Source organism: Streptopelia decaocto, assembly GCF_964273445.1.
Source record: "Streptopelia decaocto genome assembly, chromosome: 6".
NCBI classification, from domain to species: domain Eukaryota; kingdom Metazoa; phylum Chordata; class Aves; order Columbiformes; family Columbidae; genus Streptopelia; species Streptopelia decaocto.
The window spans coordinates 57680188-57695996 of NC_138660.1; the positions used below are offsets into that span (position 1 = coordinate 57680188).

Sequence of the window (15809 nt, forward strand, 5' to 3'; positions counted from 1 at the left end):
TATACATTGAGAAAAGGAAAAAATAGTAAGTTAAAAAAAAAATGTGGCTGGGAAGCTTTTAGAAATCAGGGAGGTAATTTTCTTTCCAAAATGATTCACAGCATCTCGTGTTAGCTAATTAACAAAACAGCAGGTTTGTGAATTTAACAGCAGTGGGGTTAGGACTCGGTGGGCTCAGTTCTTGCCCATATGCTTGCTGGGGTCTGTTCAGCCCCCTCAGTGCTTTTGCTCTGCTCTTTGGCATCTGGGGGAGCCCAGCCTCTTTTGGGGTCAGAGTTACAAGTGGCTGCGCTTTGAGATAGGAGCCAGATGAGGGTGAAAGGGGCAGGTGGAGAGGCAGGAGATTATGCTTTGACTGGCATGACTCAGCCATCCATAAAATGATTTTCATTAATGTTTAATGTGTGTCAAAAATGTCAGCATCCGTAAGAGAGGCAGATAAATTATTTAGTCCTGTAAGTGTCTTGCCTTCCCCTCCCGCTGATGTATGTAAAATGTTTGCCCCAGTTTTATTTAGATTTAAGATGTTGTTGGGTAAGTTAAACTGATCGCTGTTACACCCAGAGTGTTTCTTTGTGAGACCCTCGGAGGAGCTGCTGCGACTTTACAGTTCGGTGCTTCGTTAGGGAGGCCTGGGCAATCTGAACTCAGCTGCAAATGGGTTATAGACAGTCCCTGTTGGTGCGCTGAGTTGTTTTTAAACTGATTTGCAGAGGGGTAGACACTGGGAAACTAAAATAAGGCCAGAAGGGTGGAGTGTGAAGGGAGGTCCTGCTCCCCAGGTGAGGGTACAGAGAGCCTTCCCTGTGCCCTGTGGGGATGTGCTGCACCTGACGCGAGCTGGCATGCTTTCTTCTGCCTTTCCTGCTGGTTTTGCTGTTTTTGCCTGGACATGCATCATGCAGAGACCTGTGACCACCTAGTCTGGATGAGCTGTGTCCCACTCAGGGGTGGGGACAGCCCCTGCGATCCTGCCAGGGCTTTGGCTGCTCTCCCATGTACCCACATCTCTACTTGCCTGCCCCCTTTCAAGATCTCAGGACTTGGATCTTGCTTTATCCCTAACCAGGAAATTCATGCACAGGAAAGGAAAACTTGCCTTTGAGCTGCAGGTTGTGGGTTATTTTGTTTTGTTTTGTTGGGTTTTTGTTTGTTTGTTTTTTAAATCATCTTTACAGGATGACACAATAGCTACAAGATGAAATCATAAGCCCTAGCAGAAAGAAAGAGGGAACAAAGAGAATGAGCAGAGGAAGAAATGTACCTGATCAGGTGGGATTTGAGGTGAGATGAGACAGAGGGAAATGTAAGTCCGATTAATTGTGTGGTGTTAGTTTGTGAATGTTGGATGAACCACAATCAGAAATTACTCATTTAAACCTCACTCTGACACTCACACCAGACACAGCCTTCTTCCTAGGAAAGGATCTTTCTGAAGGCAATGGGAACCTTGTCAGCCTGTGTGTCTGTTTGGATGAGACACGTTTGAACCCTGTCAGAAAAACTGAAGAGAAGTCTGCAGCAAAAGAGAAAATGTACATGGGAGTAAATGCAATTGCTTTGCTGGTTTGGGATTTTTTTTATTTTTATTTTTTTTCTTTAGGGAAGCCACAGGCCTTGGAACAAGGATCTCAATTGGCCTCTAATTAAAGTTGCTTTCTTACTGTCTGGTGTGAAATCCCCCTGAGAGGCAGATGTTTGCAAAGCACACTTGAGGCACTGGCATATGGTTCCTTTGTAAGGCTGGCGTTTTAGCAAAGTGCCTCCTGAATGTTGTACATAATTAGATATTTTATTTTATTTTTTTTTGTCCTGGAGAAGTTACTGGCGGCTGGGGACCTCCAGGATCTGAGAGGTAGGCTTTCTGAGAGACGGATGGGAAGCCCTAAGCACAGCTCTGATATGTGACAGGTGGTGGCAGATGCCCTGCTGCAGCTTTTTGGAGAAAGCCTGTCAACTGAACCAATACCAGTTAGGGGAAATGATGCTAACCTACAGAATTTCATAGAGGATGAGACACTGGGTACCCAACACCTCCAACTGCACAGAGGACTTGCATCTTTCCTGCAGAAATCTATCAGCAGTTCTAAACTTTTTATAGGATTATAAAATTCTGAGGAATGTTTCCATAAGGAATCCAACTGTAACTGAGAGAGGAGTGAAATGAAAAGAAAATATTCATGCACACTAGGCTTGGGTAGAAACTATGGGCATGCTTAAAATGTGACTTCAGATTACAAATGGCCCATAGCTCTTTATTAGCGCCATAAAAGACTCTTGCATCTGGGTGGTCACTGATGTGTAGTACAATCTACAGCAAGATACTGAATGACTAAAAGCTTAAGGTACTGAATATGCTTGTTTATCTTTGGGACAGCACATCCATCCCTTGCACACTTTAAACACAGGATTTTGTGTCAGTTGACCCAATTTTTCCAATTCTCTTAACATATCCCTTTTCTGTCCCAAAAGTCCTTTCTATGATCACCAGAGCAAGTCTTTCCTGCTGTCAGTGCCTCATTTTTGCCTGTATTTAAAAGTACACTGCAACAGTTCCCTGCCTCAGAAAGGTTTTTTGAGACAAAATGAGTTCGTGTTTGTAAGGTGCTTTTGAGGTCTATGAACTTGACTGTGCTTTACTAATGTGAGCAGTCATTATTTCTGTTCTGTAGAGATGAAAAGCAAAATCTAGCACCGTTAAAACAACTTGTTCAGGATCACAAAGCAATTTAGGAGCAGAACCACAAATAGAGCCAAGTCTTTTGACTAGCAGTCAATGTGCTATCCACAGGGCTACCTATAACATCTAATTATTTTTCTAAGGGTAGGAACTGAAAGATCTCAGCCTGATTCCAAAGTCCTGATGAAAATAAAAAGGAAATGTGTAAAAGATTGACTCACAGTCATTGCATTCTCTTAGCATCTCCATTAGTGTGTGTTTAAAATGAAAATCCCTCATGGATGGAGATGAAGCAGAGGCTTTGCTGTAGGTTGTGCATTAATTCATTATCCTGGTGCTTTGAATGGTTTTGTGAAATGTATGAAAAGGCGAAGCCTAGCTGTTGGCTTAGGTAGGATGCACAGGGTGCAATGTTTTGGGCTTCAGACGCTGAACACAGCTTATTAAAGACCACGTGTGCACAGAGGCTAATGAATTTGCATGCTGGCTGCAAGCGGCTGTATCTTTCTTGAAGCCTTGCCTGTTCTTTGGCGTGCTTTCAAACTGAGGCTACTGTTTAAATGTGTGGACATTCAAAGGCTGTGCTGGGAGGCTCGATGCTGCCAAGTACCTCGTGGAAGGAATAACAATCTCAGCAATTAGCAAGCTCCCCCAAAGCCCAGCCCTGCCTCTCTCCATGTCACAGGCAGGGGAGGAAAGGATGCTGAGCTGGCAGGGGCTCTCCCATCATGGGGATTCAAGCAGTGGGAAATCAGAGGGACTGACCTGTCACTGTAATGGGGGCAGAAAAGCTGTGGGACCTCTGACAAGCACTGGTGAAACCTGGGAGCAGAGGGAGCCTGTAGGGTTGCCACCCAATAGGTGTGTTCAAAAGGACGCTCCAGCCAGCAGTAGTGGTGTATGAGTAATAAAAGGAAGGACAGAATAAGGAAACACAGAGAAAATAATATTAGTCTTGGAGTGAGCCCAAGTATTACATATAAAACCCAAATTAATCTTTTAATTTTAGAATAAATGCAGTGATGTAATGAGTATAACTTTCATCTCTGCTGTGCTAAATGCTTGGCATGCATTGCAAAGGATTTGTCTTCTGTGCAAACCATCTATTTGGTGTTGGTGATTCTTGCAAATTTTGAGGCCGTAGTGTGGGTCTGTGTGTCAGTCTGCACACTAGATCTGGTGGCATAAAAACCTTTACTCTGTATACGACTAGCAGGAGTATCAGAGATCAGATTTGTAGCAGATTCATGGTTGGATCATCCATCAGATACCTGTTAGGTACTTTGCATACATTTATGTCTGTAGTCCTGTGTTTATATACACTTACACATGCAGAAATTAGTAGACTTCCACCACAAGTTTAAATGAAGTGTGGGTCTTTGGTTATAGCATGGAAAAACCATCACAAGCCTACAAAGCTCTCAGGAATTATTTACATTTCCATTGAAGAGTGATGCCCTAGCCCCTGCTCTGCAGAGGGTAAGAAACACAGCCAATACCAGCTGTGTTTCAACAGAAAATATCTGCAGTGTCCGTGCTAGCTTTTGCTGATCTCCCCAGATGAGCGCTGCATACCATGGCCACACTTACTGCTCAAGGTGTGCTGAACGCAGATGGTCTGTTTGCTGCACTTGTTCCTTTAGGAAGAGTGGACGTGTCGGGGGCACCAGGTCAGAAGTTCTTGCTTGAGAAAGTGAACCTGGAGTGGAGCCAGGCAGCTGCCATCCTTGCCCTGGGGCTATGGTGTTAGTCTAACCTGCCTTTTCCCCTGTCCCTGCCACACTCTGACCTGCAGTCACAGGACTGTAAATGCTTCCTGTGAGGCTAGTATTACTTTTTACTGGTTGTTAAGGAGAATAATAACCTTTGTTAGTTAAGTGTATCGCTCTGGGTTAATCTTCCGTAACAGCTGATAATGATATTTACAGGTGAATTTTGTATTTCTTCTGGGTGGTGCTGCCTTCAGATTCAATCCTTCTGTCCTTATGTCCGTCCGTCGTTCCTGTCAAAACCTGTCCTGCTGCCTGCAGTGTGGAAGGGCAGCAGGAGAGCGTCGCAGGCTCCTGGGAGTCTCAGGGCACTAAAATGCTCTTTCTTTGCATCAGTGAAGGTGTCTGCTGTCTGCAGAGGAGTGATCGGCAGATGCAGAATGTCCAGCCCCATTTATCTCTGCCAGATGGTGCTAAAATACTAGTCTAGAGCACATGTTGCTTCTATTCAACCAAATGCTTGGGCCATGCTGTGGCCTCTCTGCCTCTGAACCAATGAGCCTTAGCCAGCAAAATCCCAACGGCAGGGCCCTCAGCAGCCCTCGGCTAAGCCCCTCTCCATGGCTCATAGAAAATCAGAGAAATCAAACTAGGAATGCTCACAGCCCTGGGGGGACAGACAATAGTGTGCAAGAAAGGAAGGAAGGGGTTAAAGAGGGTTTAGCACGCTCAAAATGTAAATATTTGAGGCAGAAATGCAGAAAGAAGGAATAATGGAGAGAGAAGGGCAGGAGGAGGAAGCAAGAAGTGTAAAGAGAAGAAAAAGGATTATATTTTCCTAGAAAACAAAGGGATGGTTGTATGAGGGAAGCATTGGGGAAATGAAGGTTCAGCTCTGCACAAACTTTCTGTCTGACACTGGACAACTCAATCTCTCAGTGTCTCAGTTTGCAAACACTACAATGGGAATAATAAAGCCTCATTTGTTCTTCTTCCCTCTGCTCACATCAGATGTCCCTTCTGTTTGTATGTTGTAGAAAGCCAAGATGTTACTATACTGCAAACAAAAATAAAATCCACTGAGGCTTTGAGGGAAAAAAAAAAAGACATAGGAAGGCAAATAGACTATGATAAACCTAAGAGATAACTGCTCCAAAAAACAGGGTAGGTGGGGACAAAAAATACAGGAGAGGCCTTTACTGAGGGAAGAAGAAAGAAACAATATGGACCAGATTAATTCTACTGTTGCACCCTGGACTCCAGTAGAGTTCCTCGAGGGTTGGGCTTAGCCCAAGGAGTTCAGTTTTGTTTGGTTAAAGAAACTTCATGCCAAAGTTTTTAAATAGTCAAATATGTTCTGAGAATTATGAGAATGTGGGCTGCCTTTCCTGAAACATTGCATGGGACTTGGGATGAACAACTCCTGCTGAAGGCATCAGGAGCCAAGTGATTAAGCCCCATGCAGTGCTCTGCCAGGAGGCCGCCTTCTTGCCTACGCATACTTTTTTTTTTAAGTATAGAAAGTATTTCCATATTTCCAGCAGCTGATCTTTATTTGAAGCCAATAGCTGCATTTTTTTAGATTAGAACTGAAGCTTTTCTAGGAAAAGCCACTCTGGAGCAGACCATGTGTCCATCTAGCCCAAGATGGTGCCTCCAACAGAGACCCTGCACTCTGCTTACAGAAAGAAATCCTAAAACCCACAGGCCTCTCTCCAGAGGTAATTTATATTTCACTCCAAGAATCAGAGTTTGGCTTTCACTATAAAGTCTCTAAGCTTATATTCTTTCCAAAACTATTGCTTATTTTATTAATCTTTACAGTTCCTTTGAGATGTTTGTTGTTTGCAGATCCCTAACCCATTTGGGAAGACCCGTGAGCTGCTGACCTCTGTGTCCTGCGGCAGCGGGTTCACCAGGCCAACTGAGGCATTTGTGCAGGAAAAATGGAATTTTCTCAGTTTCAGGTTTGCTGCATTTAATGTGGAAGCGTACCTTAAGCTTCCAGTCTCACCCAGCTGGCTTCTCATTACAGCATCTTACCTAAAACTCTGAGCTGCTTCTGCCACGCAGGGAATTCCTGCTAAGAGAAGGGCTGTGCATGTGTGAGGCATGTGTGAAACATGGATCGGTCATGCTTATTTTAATATTTTAATGCTTCCAGGTTCACATTATTCTGTCAATGGCCCCTTCAGGCATGGTGTGTTTTCTTCTTGTGTAACTGGAGTATTACAAGTTTGTGGATGGTCACATATCACTGGATAGTACACCCAGCCAGGATGTGATGAAGATGTGAGGGGCTGCAGGGTGACTGGGACATGGCACTGTCCTCTCTGCACCTCTCTTTTGATAAAGAGGCAATTGCAATGCTTAAGCTTCTTCACAGACCATGGTGAGGCTTGCAGGTAGAAGGGCAAGAGGGGCACTGTCATGTAGTCCCATGCTTATGATGGTGGTGAAGCAGCAAACCCGTGCATGAACAATGGGCAGGTTGGCTCAGTGTTCAGCTTGCCCTTCCTTCATCTCTGCCCTTCTCTGTCCTTTTGCTGTAGAAGGGCTTGGGTCTTACAGGGGTAGGAGAGAGGTGTAGGGCAGGATACAAAATACAGCCTTCGCCGTCATCTAGAAATGAACTGGCTAAATGACTGTATAACCAGGACTCCGCGTCAAAAATTAGACCATTCTATACAGACACTGCTTTGGATCCAGCATGCAAACAAACAAAACAAGTGTATTAGAAACAGCTGGGGGATAGGATGAAAATGAGCATTATTAGGGTATGCTTATAATAACTTATGAATTGGGGAATGCAACATTGCTGCTCTGGGCCCTCCTGGAGACAGATTTGCTGTTCCTTTTGGAGCCATTATTACAGCCGTTGGTTTTGCCATTTATGCATCCCTTCCCCCAGCTGTTACTGGAAAACCTGGCAGCCTGCTCTGAGATGTAGCTGCTAAAGTGAGGATTTTGTCAGGAGCTGGAGTGACCTCTGAAACCAGTGGCCACAGCCTCATCTGTGGGTCATGAGCTGCCAGCTGGGTGAGCATGTACATCACCCAGAGTAGGGGAAAGGCTTCAGGCACTGATCTACAGGAGTTTCCTCCCTCATCCTAAGGAAAGTTTTGCAGCTCATGGGAGTTTTCATTGTTTCCCTGGCTGTAGGATGGGCTCAAAGTTTTCCTGTTCCTTCATCATTTTGGAGCGTGACTGACTTGTTCTGGGGAATACTGAGAAAGGTGAAAAATGCTGCTGGCAGGACTGCCCCTATTCATGCCTTTTCTTGCCTTTCCTGTGCACAGACAGGACATTGGAGCCATGAGCAGTGAACCCCTTGCCTGCAGCCTGCCCTGCTGCAGCTCAGGACATGACCATCTTTAGAAGTCATACATTTTTCTTCTGGTCTCTGTGAGATGCAGTACTCCCTTGGAAGGAGAGTGTTTGAAATTGCCCTTCAGGCCTCATTATGGTGGTCTTCTGCTAGGAAGTCCTTATTATGTGTTTTTCGTGTACAAATATCATACCCACTGACATTTTTTGGTAATGTTCACCAAGACTTCAGTTGTATAACATCTAGTTCACAGTTAAGTGCCTGGGAATAGACGTTGCTGTTTCCTTGACAAATTTAACAAATATTGGCCAAAACTCAACTTGCACTGACACTGCTGAACTTGCAGCTGGATAAATTTGGCCCAGTACTCTGCCTCAGTGTCTTCAAGCCATCGTGATGTGTCTAGCATGTTGGTTCTCATTTGCTTCGTGGATGAGATGCTTATATACAAAGCTGCTTAAATTCTAAATGTTGCTTGTGGCTGAACAGTTCCTGCCTTTGATGTGAGAACTAGCCACAGCCTGGGATCTGGGAAGTTATTCTTTTTAGGAGGATAAGTTAATAGCAAAGTCTCATATGTTTAACATAGAATGCACAAAAGTCACTAGTGAAGGACATATCTGCATGTACAAGGCAGTGTTGTTGCACAAGCTGACTGTGAATGGCAAATGCTACCGCACTTGCCATTAACCATAACTCAACCATAATAACAATATTAAAACTCAGGTCCAGCTGGAGGCAAAAATGGCTTTTATGGTCCTCATCTTGTCTGGTCCGTATGTCTGCGTGGATCAAATCACTGTACCTTTGCAGGCTGCACAATATAAGAAGTAGATGACAAAACAGGTGACGGGGGGCTTTTCTCCCCATTTCCACATTCAGACACACGTTGTCAGGTGTCGCCTGCGGTGTTCAGCAAGGAAGGTGTGATGGCTGGAGTGAGGTTGCCCTGTTTCTAGCCAGTCAGTAAAGCTGCCTAGTGAGAAGACACTCTTTCCCTGGTACCATCTCAGAAGAATGGTTATTGCTGCCTGCCTGTGAAAGTAAAAATACAGTTGCAAATATTTTGTACTCTTTGGTGAGCTGGAATAGATTTAAAGCCATATTGAAGCTCACTTGTCATGATGGATATTCACTACCCACTGATGGATGAGTTATTTTTCAGAGCTACTGCAAAGATGTCCTTCAAACCCACCTTTTGTTTTGTAATAGTGCTGATGGAATAACAGTGTCTGGCTTGCCGTGGGCTGATCCATCACCACTGGTCTTTTGAAAAACAGAGGGATGTTGGTGGTGGCTGAAACCATTGGCAATTTTTTTGCCCAATGCTTCCGGAAGAGTGAAAATCTGGAATTTCTTTGGTGAACTTTCAGAAGAGATGAAATAATTTGGTACTGCATGGAAAGCAAATGGCCTGTGCAGGTATATTTAACTCATAATCAAACAACATGGATTACATGAGGATGTGCCATGGCTTCAAACCAGGGAAAACTTTGGCTGGCTTGTAAGAAGTGTAAGTGGAGTTCCCACCTTGAGCTGTTACATCTCCAGCTGCGCTGTGTAGAGCAGAAAGAAGGGAAGGTGAAAAACCTTACCCAGTCCCCTTGCAAATCTGTCTCAAGGGCTGATGCCAAATGGACGTGTATATGCTGTAACGTTCCCTGCAGTTTTGCCTGGACTGTGTTCAGAAAGTGAAGGGAGAGGGCTCCTGGCTCAACATGCAACCTGGGCATCTCTTAGTCTCAATATTATGGTCTGTGAAAAAAGCAGTGGGAATAAAGCTGGTTCCTTGATGGGAAATTTTTTAACTTTTCATAACTCCTGAAGAATAAAGTGATGAGTTGATTCTCTGTATTTTCTTTTTATAAACACATCTCTATTGATGCTTATGCTGTCTGAGTATCAGCCATTAGGGTCTGGCTCTTGGTGCTTTTATGTAATTTATAGACTTTCTCTAGTCTAATTTTGAGAAACATGGAGTGTCTGTGAAGCTGGGAGCAAGGACATGCTCTTTTCTAATGTGGCTTTCCTGTTTTGCTCTGTTTTGCAGGTTCTTTTCGAAATGATGGCTTAAAAGCTGCTGATGTCCTCCCTATTCTGAAGGAGAAGGTGGCCTTTGTATCAGGTGAGCACACCTTTCCTGGGTCCTTCTAGCCCAGCACGAGCACTGCCTGCCATATCCTGGTCCTTATGGTGCTGCAGGGTCACGAGGGATCGTTTTTGTGTTTGGACTTTGTAGCAATTAAATTAACCCTTCTGCTAAAAAATGGCTGTATGTGGAACAGGACTAGGAAGTAATACTCAGAGTGTTGGAAACTGGACCATGGTGATTTTCTTCTTATTCTGAAAAAAGGGTAAATAAATGGGCCAGCACAGTGGGATGAAATGCAGTGTCTTAGCTCCAGCCCAGATGTGTGCTGTCTCAGCATTCAGAATGGTTCAGGGATCCTGCTTGGGGTTCAAGGTCAGTGAATAGCATTAATTCCTGTTTGTAGGAAGCACTCAGACCTGTAAATCACTGGTGTTTCATTTGCAATCCCAATCAACTTGCAGTTAAAAGCACCATTGATGCTGCATTTACATAATAACTCAGATGCTGAAAGATCTCCTGCCATCCTGTACAAAGATTTACAGCCTTCATTCTGGAGACAAATCTTGAGGACCTAGGGGTGGATGAAGAAGAGACAATGGCTTGGATTATATTGTTTCTGAGGTGAATTGCAACTTGTCAGGGAGAGGAGGAAGAGAAAGTCTGAAGCGATCATAATCTTACATGAAGTCACTCAAATTGGCAGCATAAAAATGGGGTATTTCTAGTGCCAGCATTTATGATGATTGCAAACCATTCAAGCTGCTTTTCATGATCTTCCTTGTTGCAATGAGAAAACCTGCATCAAAAGCAGCTGGCCCCCTTGTTTGCAGTCTCTGCTTTTTGTTTCCTTTGTCTCTGCAGTAATGCTGACTGCAGAGGGGAGGAGAGCAGCAGTGAGGCCATTAGGTGCCCAGGCTCTTCCTCACCGATTTGCCCATGGATGCTAAAGTGGGATCCATAGGAATGGGGCTTGTTACCCTGCCGAGCCATAGAGATGCCTGGCCAGGCAGGAAAATATTTTGCCTTGACTAGTGGTTGGTGTGAGATGTCATTCCCCTGTAACAACAGTTAAATTGTTCAGGGATCATAAATCCAGCAGTGACTTGCACAAACCATTAGTGACTCTATAAACCCTAAACTTTCTGAAAATCCAGGACTTTGAGGGAAGTTTGTGAGGTCCCAAAAGCCTCGTGTGAAAACTCAAGCTTATCCCAGCAGAACTCAGGCGCTCGACTGCTTTACCGCTCACTGGTGTCTCATTCAGAATGTCCTGAAACATTTGACATGGTGGTTGTCTTTCACTGCTCCGAAGAGGGGAACATAGTCATGACAACACAGTGTACCTGCAGACTTGTTTGTGACACAAAGCTGAACCAGACACCCTCGGGAAGAATTCAGTTCTTGGCTCCTATAGTTGCATCGCATGGAAACAACTGCAGGATCATTTGGTAATTCATGGAATATTTAATAACTACAACCTCTCTGGATCATTTATATAGTCCTTTCCAGTGACGGTGCCTGCCTTCAGCTCTGAGCTAGAGGGTCTCGCACCAAATCATCAGCTCATTAGATGCTGTCCTGGGCCAGGCTTGCCTTGTGGGGGGCATTAAACGAGCAGCATCAACATGATCATGATCCCCTGGGGTTTTGCACTGTGATCTGCTGCAAGCAAGCAACACCTTGCTCCTCATAGACTCACCAGCCTCCAGACTTGTATCTCCTCAAAATATGCCTGTTCCTGACGCAGCTAGATAGATAGCTGTCCTAGGATTTACACCTCCTGTCCCTGGTCTCCAAATGCAACAACAAGAGGCAAAAATTGTCAGGGGTCTTTGCAGATAAAATACTCTGAGCTGCTGGTGTCTTATTGCAATAACTCCATCATCACCCTCCAGCCCAGAGTTTAAGTACTGCTCAGTCTTCCCCCGGGTTGTTTTAATGAAGCAGATTAAGAAAGTATTTGAGCACTTCAACTGATGCCTAGGTTCTTTTTAATTAAAGTGGAATAACTTCCTAATGTATGCTTTGAGCACAGAAGAGAAAACGTTTGCCAAAACAGAAAAAAATTAAATAGCTGGACTTCTCAAGATGAAAAAAAAAAAAGTCATTCTGTAGTTAGCACAGACTCTGGGAACACATAGCATTAGTAATCAGGCTTCCTCAAGGAAAAGGAGAGTTTTATTGAGTCTTCTACAGAGTTTTATACTACAGTTAATTTTAACGATAACAGTACAGTAAAGTTGTCAAGGGTTCTCCTTACACTAGCAGACTTTATCAGCACACACAAAAAAAATCTCAGCTGAGCACCTCAGTTATATAAGCTTATTTCTCTTCTCTGCTGTGGCTCACCAGCTTGTCTTTTAGTCCATGATTCAACAGGGAAGCTGCAGAGAGTAGACAAGCTCCTCGAGACGGGGGCTGTACCATCCTTTGTGTTTCAGCGCTGTGGATGCTCCACACCTGAACCACGCATGGCAGAGCAGGCATGGAGTGAGACCGGTGCTGTCTGCTCCAGAGCAGGCAAAGCAGGACCTGCCTGCACAGCCGTGGCATCTCAGAGGAGCACTTGAGCTTTCAGAAGTGCACTTAATTTCAGAGTCGAAATACAGCGTTAACTAGCTGGGCACGGATTCATCCAGCCTAAATGTTGTCTGGGGCTCTGTGCCTGGCGCTTTCCTTCAGCTGGCTCAGGGCTCTGCATCTACATCCCTGCACAGCGGGAGACTTCAGGCGTGGGTAACATTGGGATTTTTTCCTGGAACTGGTTCTTGATTTCTTCCAGTGATCTCATGTACGAACTAGACTGAACCCAAGCAAAGTTCATGTGTGTGTGTCTAAACAGCACCTGAAAATCTCATTCCAGCACTTATAAGCAGAACAGTGGCCTGAAAAGTCAGTAAGACTGTGAGTCTTGGCCATTGCTGTCTGATCGCTTCCATCACTGACCTCATGAAGTGGATTAAACAAGGGATTGGCGAGGGGGAGCCTTTGGCCACTTGCTTGTTGCTTAAACCCTTATAAAATCTTGGCTTTGCCTGGGTGGTTCACTGTGTTGCTTCCAGCAGCGGAATGGCTTTGGGAACCACTAGGGAGTGAGCTACAGACCAGAGACTGATTTTTATACTGTGAGAAGGAGCCGAGCACGGAGAAGAAGAAATAAACTAAGTTGTAGATTATTTTAGGTGTTCTTTTTCAGTGAGAGGTGGTGAAATATTTTGGAAGCTGGGCTTATAGTCTTTCCTAGGAAACACAGATGCTGTTTTAGAAGAGTGTTTTAACTTGGGATGTCATTCATCTGCTTAATTATATTTATAGGAGACTTTCTATTGATTGGTGAAATACAGGAGGAAGTGAATGAAGTTCTCAGGAGAGGGAGGGAAGAGTGTTACCATGTTTCCTTCCCCCGCATGAAGCTTTTCATACACTTAGGCTATGAAAAGCTTACTAATTGACCAATGCCGTGGGTCTCACTGAAAGCATTTGCCCCTTCCCCACATCCTACTCAGAAGAGTTTCTCAGAATCCTCCCCACCAATTCCTGTTCCCTGCAGGACGCAGAAGAGCCGCAGCGTGTGGGCTCCACCTGTCACCCAGGTACCGTCTGCTCATCTGCCCAGGCAGGAGCACAAAGGAGGAGGCTGGCCAGGTTTCTGAGAGGGTGGTTGAGCACTGAAGAATCAACAGCAGAAGGGGCTAACAAGCTGGTGAGCGGCTGCAGCTGTGACAAGCAGAGCTTGTGTGTTCAGCAGTGGGAGGTTTTTCTATGGACTTTGGGAAACAAAAGGCGCAGGGCAGGGAGAAGTGGGTGCAGTAAAGGTTTGGCCACCTCCATCCTTCAAAAAGCCCACTGTCCTCAACCCTGTGTGTCTCTGGAGCTGGGTCACAGTGACATCTGAGCCTGGCTGAGAGCCTGAAGGGACAACAGAGAGATTTGAGAGGATGAATTTCAGTGTAAACAGATCAGATGGAAGGACAACTTTGCAAATAGGTTTCACTAAATTTAGGCCAGCAGGATGACTCAAAGAGAAGGCTCAGAGGGGAAGACACTGACCTTCCCAAAAGTTTGTCTGAAGACACCACAGGTCACTTTGAGCCATAGGCACATGGGATCACATGTGCAGGAGCATGTTTTGCTTTCTCTGTGATGGTTGCACTTCACTCTTCAGAAGAAGGGTTGAAATGAGATCCCAGGGCCCTCCAGGCACTGGAAGAGTTTGGATCCAGGTTTCAGGGAGCCTCAAACACTGATTTGTGGACACTGGGATTTGTATTGGGTTGGGAATAGAACTAACCAAAATATTTAATTTCTGAATGATGTAAATATTTTATATTTGCACAAAATGTTTTTATTTAAATTTAGAGTTTCCATTCTCTTCTTCCTCTGGAATGGAAATTTCAAATGAAACATCAACACTTTTATATTTTGTTACAGAAAAATGTCTTCCTCTTTATACCATTCCCTGACGTAGTTTGAAATCAACGGAAATTCCAAAAAGAAAAACATAGCAATGCTTGGATGTTGAATTTTCCTAGTGGTTTGGGGCCATCATGCTTTCATCTAGAATTTGTTGCTGCATTATGAAGATTTTTCTTTGAAGAAGAAAATGAGAAAGCTTAGATTGCAAAGCTTCCAGGTCTTTTGATGAGGTCTGAGTCTGCTGGGGGTGCTTTTTTTTCCTTTTGCTTTTTAAGATTCTTAGGTCATTTTTGAGGCTAGAGAAGAGCCTTTACCTATAGGTGCTTTTTAGGTGTCCTCATCAAGACCCTAAGGTTAGAGCAGAAATAAAAATGTTTCCTGGAATTTCTGATTTCATTTACAGGTTGTAAATATAGTGTGCAGAATGAGTTTCCCTATTTCTTTCCATAAATTTTAACCATAACCATGGACTGAATTAAACAGTTTCTGTGGAGAATATCTACTCACTGCCAGAACATACTGTCCTGGTTCTTGGACACCCAACAGCTTGCCAAGATCCAATCTTTAAAGACATGGTGATCTCTATAAGTATCTCAGCAAATGTCTCATCTTCATTTACACAGGGAGTCAAGAGTTGTCCTACAGAAATTCAGGCTGGGAGCTTATAAAACAATATAGGGACCCAGGGAGGTGATTCTAGCATATGCAATAATTAATGTTACAACAACCAGCCATTTTGGTCATTTTACAGTAAGGTGTGCTCTTTTGTCCTACTAATGAGACTCATCATCCTTGAAAACTTCCTTATTTCTGTGAAAGTGCTTTGGTTCATAGGTTTATGTTTTTTCCAAAGGAATCAATTTTAACTGACAAGAAGAACTGAAATTCACCACAGGACACCCCTTCTGTATTAGCAATGGTGGGGTTTTTTTTTAAGCTTTTTTTTTTTTTTTTTTTAAAAAAAAAGGGAAAATATAAGCTATTTGAAATGGAAATACTTTGCTGGAATGTGCAATTTCAGAAACATTTTAATCTGCCAGTGTTTTCCAGCTCTGGGCCAAATTTCTTCTTAAAACCAGACTGGAAAAAGATTACCTAATATCAATTATGTAAATTCAATAGCTTGATTTGGGGTTTACTTTGTTCAGTTTCTCTACTGTTTTTTAAAATATATAGCACTATTGCCATACCTCTGCAACAGAAGAGGTGAGATCAACAAACCTAATTTGCGCGTGGGGCAAAAAAAGGCAGTGAGGTTTGTGTAGGTGTAAGGGCCAGTGTTGAAGAGGAGGGTGCTGGTGCTCCCTCCCTTGATACTTCACAGCTCACCAGCTTCTTCCAGAGACACAAATGGGCACCTCTGTATTCTCTCTGAAGGTTTTGCCTTCCACACAGAGAAGCTCTTCCTTTGTTTTAATGAGTCTCACTTGTCCTTAGTTTTGCTTTGTTGGGGCAATAACTTTCTCCATGGGAAAAGAGACACATTTCCAAGTGGCTTGTTGGCAAGTCAACATTTAAAATTAAAGAAGTACCCAAAAATGCTTGCATAAGTCAGTGATGGTGTATTACAAGCCACAGCATATG

General features: G+C 43.9%; 1 protein-coding gene across 7 annotated transcripts in view; it reads left to right on the top strand.

The window, feature by feature from the left end:
- Positions 1-15809, top strand: part of KALRN (kalirin RhoGEF kinase) — a 513163-nt gene that overhangs the window by 151367 nt on the left and 345987 nt on the right. For all 7 annotated transcript variants that reach the window (XM_082056725.1, XM_082056718.1, XM_082056719.1 and 4 more), the window contains exon 2: positions 9768-9842. In XM_082056725.1, the coding sequence (XP_081912851.1) occupies positions 9768-9842 (75 nt within the window). The remainder of the gene's footprint in view (positions 1-9767; positions 9843-15809) is intronic.